The 6,839-nt window shown below is 35.1% G+C and overlaps 1 protein-coding gene across 1 annotated transcript; it reads right to left on the reverse strand.

Annotated features, from left to right (window-relative positions):
- Window positions 1-2,569: 2,569 nt before the first annotated feature.
- LOC111368734 (AAA-ATPase At5g57480-like) lies at window positions 2,570-4,633 on the reverse strand. The gene has a single exon (XM_022990156.1). It carries the CDS (start codon window positions 4,399-4,401, stop codon window positions 2,896-2,898), a length of 1,506 nt encoding a protein of 501 aa, XP_022845924.1. The 5' UTR covers window positions 4,402-4,633; the 3' UTR covers window positions 2,570-2,895.
- Window positions 4,634-6,839: the final 2,206 nt, after the last annotated feature.

Genomic DNA, 6,839 nt, shown 5'->3' on the forward strand with positions numbered 1-6,839 from the left:
TAACCATTAAATCTATATCCGTGACTTTATTGTATTTGATCAATTCAAAATGTACCTGAATTACGAATTTTGAAACTATTTACCTGATTTTTGAATTGGTGTAAATAATACACCCGATATATGAATTTTCCCTTTCTCTTATCATTTTGATATTTCCAAGAATTTTCTCAAATTATTTGGATTGACAATTGATTATAGACTCGTCCATGTGAGTTGACTAGATGCTATGAGATGTACGATTGATAGGAGAAGTTAGAATTTGAATTTAATAGCTCCATAACCTCGTGTGATCCCTAACTATATGCACATGAGAATGGAAGTTATATGTGCTAGAAATGTGAGCATAAATTTAGTGCCAAGTTGAATAGATTTGAAAACTCCTGTTTCAGCTTATTATTATCTCAAAGTTGGCTCTTGAGGCATTGGATAATATAATACTAATGCATGTTTGCTTTAGACGTTGAAATACTTCATTAAAAGTTTAAAATTTTAAGACGGTATAAAAACGGACTAATCAATTTATTTAGATTTTATATATATTCAACTTCACGCATTGGCGTATCACAATGTTGATTCACACCATTTAAGAAATTATTGTATTAGAGAGGAAATTTATTTATTTCTTTGAACTTTATTCAACATATATAGAACTTCACGGGCGTAGGTTGATGAATTCATTTTATTTATCGAAAAACTAACATGTGTAAGCATACTTCTTTTAAAGGGGTGGTGAAGCAACTCTATTTTTATGTTCTGATACCACGTTAAATGATCTTATTACAAGTTTAAATTATTTTAAAATATTTACTTGAATTTAGATTTCATAGATACCCAATGTCTCTCATCTCAAAGTATAAACAAACTATATTGAACCGCGAGATTATTCCTAGAAACATCATCTCTTGTTTTTCATTCTCTTTCCTATCTATTTGTTAAATCAAGAAAAAGACATTGCAATCATTGTCAAACAGAAACAACAATGTCAACCGACTAGAAAAAGATGTCATCATGTCTACTTGACTACTTTGTGAGTTTGCATGAAAACTCCAATGGTTTAAAACAAATGAAATGACCATATACCAGTCTAAAAATTCATTATGAATGAATATCTCATCATCGTCGCATCAAACAAATGGACATAATTTGAAGTGAAATAAAGCATCTCTTGTTTATCAAGGCATGCATATTTAGTATACAGTACTAAATAAGATTTAAGGGTACTGTAAATATGATAGTGTAAACGAAATTAATTATATATACAGACCAATTTATGTTAGAAGTGTTGAATAATTAATTTCTAGATTTCGCGAATCAAATGAAGACTTAAACGAAAAAGGCAAATATGTCTTTACAACTTGTTAAGAAAATTAAAAATTAAAAAATTTCAAATTTTCTCATCATGAAGGAGGCTGATAGATCTATCTCCTTTTGCTTCTAAATCTTTCTATATCCAAAATAAGATCATTTGTTCGGCTGTTTCCTCAAACGTTTCATCAAGTAATCATGAATTTTGTCTACAAAGCCACTCATCTTTGTCGTCGGAAGACGGCTGTGTTTGATTTTGTACTAGACACAAGAACTAACAAATTTTATCCCATATTTATCTTTAATAATTTCCACTTATATGAAGTTCAACATACCGAACATTTCCTTAACTTCCAAACAGAATTTACATTTTCATTAAGGGCTTGACAACTGAGTAATTTTCGTGTATAGGTGATGCCGAGATTTGAGTTCATAACATTTCCCCGAGTGCACTCTTGTTATTGATTTTCTTATAAAAGCAAGCCACGTCTATCTCTATCACTTTCCTTTATACACTAGAGCTCTTAAGGATAGTTTTGCAAATTTGACGTGTGTTACTTTTGAAGGCTAGTTGGCCCGAGCTTTTCACAGGCCTGGTTCTACCGGGACTAGAGTGTCTAGCCACTTTGACACTACTACATATCGTTCTAAAAATAATTACAAACTGATTCGGCAATTTCTTGTCTAAATTCTCATTATGTCTAATGTACGAGTGCACCATTTATAGAGATGTAAAATGGATTAAGTTGTCCTTTTGGTATGAACGATGTCACCAAATCGTAATGTTCAAGATGAGAACATGTTGTCAAAAGAATTAGGAAACCCTACTCCTAAAATGGCTATAGATAGGTTTCTATCTTCTTCATCTGAAATCTTATAATCTGTTACAAATCGAACAAACAAATATCTTACATACTTCAACACAATTCTGTCATACAAACTTGTATAGATACTGATGCTGTACTGAGCGCATGAGATGAGGTTCACTGAAAAATATCGTTGTAAAGGTAATTGCAAATTGAATTTGGCAATTTCTAGTCTAGACTTCCAGCATTTCCTAGTCTAGACTCCCAGCATTTCCTATCTAGAAGGTGGAATAGATCCTGCAGTGGTTCAACCAGTCTTGGATAGTCGAGTTTAGCTCTTTAGGCCAGTTCTCCGTGCCCGACTTTTCTGTTTTTGACCAAAAAAAAAAAAATAATAATAAATTTGTCTAGAACCCCAAATAATTTTTAAAAATACATGTTTGGCCAACCGGGCCGTCTTACACGCATAACCATGTTCCCGTAGGTGTAATCACACATCAACAAGCTAACAATACACACTATTGGTAAAAGCAGTATGTTACACAATGGATTTCATAGGACAGAACAGCAGCATGTGGTTGAGATACTAGAATACAAAAACAAATATAACTGAACAGACCACATGCAAATAAGCTAATCAAAAGCAGGCATGTATATATTTGTATTTTCATGATTATCAGGCATCAAACTGTCATACAATCCTTTGTTTATTTCAGTTCCAGAGCCCCTACCAGCCATTGCTCGGTCGACTCCAGTCTAATACTGCATCTCAAAGATACCTTTACTATTTCTTCTGATCATCATCTTTCTCACCAAATTTCTGGCAACTTTCTTGCAATAGATCACAATCTTGTTTTGGACCATATAAACCCCGCCTCTCCTGCTCCTCATCTTCGTCCTCATTTATGTTCATTTTCCTCGGTTTCACCCGATTCCTCTCGGCCCTCGTCTTCAATGCTTCCAACAATTCCCTCCTGGCCTTATCCTTATTGCGCCGGTTCTTGATCAAGACCTCACTAATGTCGGCCGGTGTCATTTTCGCCTCATCAATCACACCCTCCAACTCCTTCAAAACTTCTCCGTCCAACTGATCATCCTCGCATCCCAAGTAATTCTTGAAAAGAATCTTTAATGCTGAAAAAGAACAATAACTCATATGTATGTGCATGTCCATCCTCCCACTCCTCAACAATGCCGGATCAAGCTTCTCAACATGGTTCGTCGTAAATACAAAAATCCTCTCATTCCCACAACAAGACCATAATCCATCAGTAAAATTCAATAACCCCGAAAGGGTTATCGTCTTTCCACCATCCTCAGCCCGAGTAGACCCCGCTAGATAGTTAATTTTTCCAACCCCATTCTCATTTCTAATAGTAAAATTTATTGAACAATCTATATCCTCAATAACAATGATCGATTTCGAGCTGGTTTTCATCAGTAACTTCCTCAATTCGGAATTCGTATTCACCTCAGTCAATTCAAGATCATAAATATCATATCCAAGATAATTAGCCATGGCTGCAATCATGCTAGATTTTCCAGTTCCAGGAGGACCATATAATAAATACCCTCTTTTCCAAGCTCTCCCAGTTCTTTGATAGAAAGACTCTCCATTAGCAAAATCCAAAAGATCAGCCATAATTTCAGCCTTCTTCAAAGGATCCATTGCAAGTGTATTAAAAGTACCGGGATGCTTAAAGGGTACAGATTCCCAAGGCTGGCCTCGTGAATCTAATGAACCTCCATGTGAATTCGTGTAAAGCAAACGATCTTGGTGTTTTCTACGTAAATCTTTTGCCTTTTCCACGATGAAATCTATATAGGATCCTAATACTACAGTCTTGTCCTTATTCTTGGCACGTAGAATAAAACCTCGTTTCTCCTCCGGCAATGGCCTCCAAGAAAATGTTTGTGTTTGCCTTTGAGTAATAACATGTTCCCACGCGACTTTTACGCCATTGTAGGAATCTACTACGCGGTCGTTGTTGGAAAGGCTGAAAGTGATTGAGCTAGAATTCAGGCCGCGGCTGAGGCTCAGGCGGCGGGTGGCGGAATTCGCTGCTGAGCTGCTGAGATAGAGCTGCACGGCGTTGTAAAGTTCGTTGGTGTTGACGCCGTCAACTTCTGTGATGTCGTAGTAGCAGTACGATGTGAAGAAATTGAAAATTTTGTGAAAGGATTTGAGAAAGGCAAAACGGAGTTCTGGTGGGAAGATTGTGTATAGAATGGTCTGGCAGAATGCCCAAAACCCCATCATTGAAGCCATGGTTGTCCAAAACTCCTCCATTTTTCAATGTTTTTTCTTGCTCGAATGTTTTTAAGGAGAAACAAGTGTGCGTGTGTGTGTGGCTAGATATATATGTGTATATTGAGAGGAGAGATGGACTGTGTGAAGATGAGAGACGGAAAGTGCTTGATTTATAAAGGAGATTCATGGGATTATTAAAGGAAAAAGCTATCGAACAGGACATCGGCGCCCTGAACAGAGAAGGCCGACATGGCTTTACCCATCTAGCAAAACTGATTATTAAATTCTTGAATATAAGGCAAGATATGGATTATGCTAGATTTATAGAGGAGATTCATGAGGTTATTAAAATATTAAATATAAGGCAAAACTTTTAGACATATTTCTAACGAAATAGGGTAAATTTCATTTGAACTTTAATTTGTCTCGGTTGTGTTTTTGAACTTCAACTTAGTTTTAAATTTCATAACTTCTTCATATTTCGCCACTTATTATTTTCTAGACGGATGTTGCTTAGTTGACAGTTAGGTATTGAATATTTTCTTGTATAATCACTATGTAGCGCCCTAAAAATGATAATGAGAAAATGAAGATTGACAATGTCTTTATATTAAAAAGTTAAAAGCCATGACTTCTATTCTAACAATTCTACGACGCAGCAAAACAGTAAGTTCACATACCATGTAGCCATTAATCGAAATGTTGATACTACACGTATATTAGGGTGTTCATCACGGTGTCCCACTCCCACACATGGAGGTGAACCCACTTCAAATAAAATATAATTTATTTGAAATGAGTCTCCCTTTATATGAGAGGAATGAACATTGTATTATGTACAAGTAGCATATTCCTAATGAAAAATATGTTGTAATATAACTTCTGGTTAAGCAATTTTTATGGATCGAGGAGATTATGGATGACAAATTAGTGAAAATTGAAATAAAAGTGACATTTAGTGACCTAATTTGAAATAAATTGAAGTTCAATAATCCAACAAAACAAATTTAATTTAGAGATGGAATCAAGGTCATTGGAGCTTCTTTCCTTCCTGTCAATTAAGGGTGCCTAGCTTATAATGACCAGTGCAAGAGTGCCAATTGACCCAACTAGCAAATCTGTTTAGAAGCATTCAATCTTTTTCATCTCCGTGAATACCGCATTTTGTCGGCTTGATATTTAAAGTTCAATGATATCACAAGAAATTTACCTAACGAAATTAGGATACTCAATATTTCTAATACTATTTAAATTAGTATACACATAGGAGGTTTATAATTTTCATATGGGAACATGAGCAAACTGAGAGTTAGGGTAAGGGTGCCAACTCGACCGGTCCGAGTAGATCTAAAACAATAATTTTTGAGGTTCGAAAATTGGTATATTTTAAATGTGCTTTTTAGTTAAATCATGCTACGTGACATGATTTCTTATTAATGATTAAACATAATATACACTTTAAAGGTGAGCATGTTCTCCAACTACTTAAAAGTGCAAGATAGAAAAACTTATGTCATTTGAAGATGGATGAACACTGTAAAAGCCCAAAAAGTTACACTTGTAGCGATCAAGTCATACTTCTCGTAATTATACGCTAGGTGTCGTATCTTCCTGGCTTTTGGTACATTTAGAATATGTGAGGCCAATCATGTCTTGCATGCATGACCCAATAATTTTTTAATTGGTTACTTTTCTTTTTTGGAAACAACAAACTTGAAAAACTTTTGTCGAATCTAATATAGTATGCACACTAGAATTCGAGAGTTTATACTAAGCCACTAAAATGTTCACGACTTTACTCACTTTACATCTTTAAAACAAGATGAGGCAAAAGAGCCTGTCTAGACCGAAGAGGATTGGTTAGCTGGCGTGAATGAGAGAAAGACAAGCAAGAAAAAGGAAAATATCACAAAAAAAGGCTAAAATAACAAAAAAGAATATTTGGAAGGTTGTGCATGTTGTGTAGGGAGGGCTCGTAGATGGAATGGACCCTTAAAATATTCGAGCCCGCCTAAAGTAGGGCTATGGAATTGGAATTTAATTGTTTGCAATGGTATTTCTTTGTAGTACACTTTCTATCGGAAAAGAATAAATGCACTTTGTGTTTGTGAAATTAGAAATCCTCCCACCTATCCTAGGGAGCTAGCTGATCTCTTGGCATTGCCAGAGCCCATGTGGCCCTGGTAATGTAGCACGATTCATTAGAAAGAGATGATAATCAAGATCTATGGTAAATGAAAATAAGGGTGATGCTACACATATATCAAAATATCTATAATGATGTTCAATTCGAATAAAATATAATTCATCCGAAGTGACTCTCCTTCTATATAAGAGAGGTGGACACCGTTATAGATATAACATTATGTACAAGTAGTATATTTCAAATGGACAATATATCATTTAGTTTTTCAAAAGAATACATTCTCGATTAGCCTTTCAAATTTAAGACATCTCCAGTGCTGCGCCAATTTGAT

This window comes from Olea europaea, chromosome 2 (genome assembly GCF_002742605.1).
Source record: "Olea europaea var. sylvestris chromosome 2, O_europaea_v1, whole genome shotgun sequence".
NCBI lineage: Eukaryota > Viridiplantae > Streptophyta > Magnoliopsida > Lamiales > Oleaceae > Olea > Olea europaea.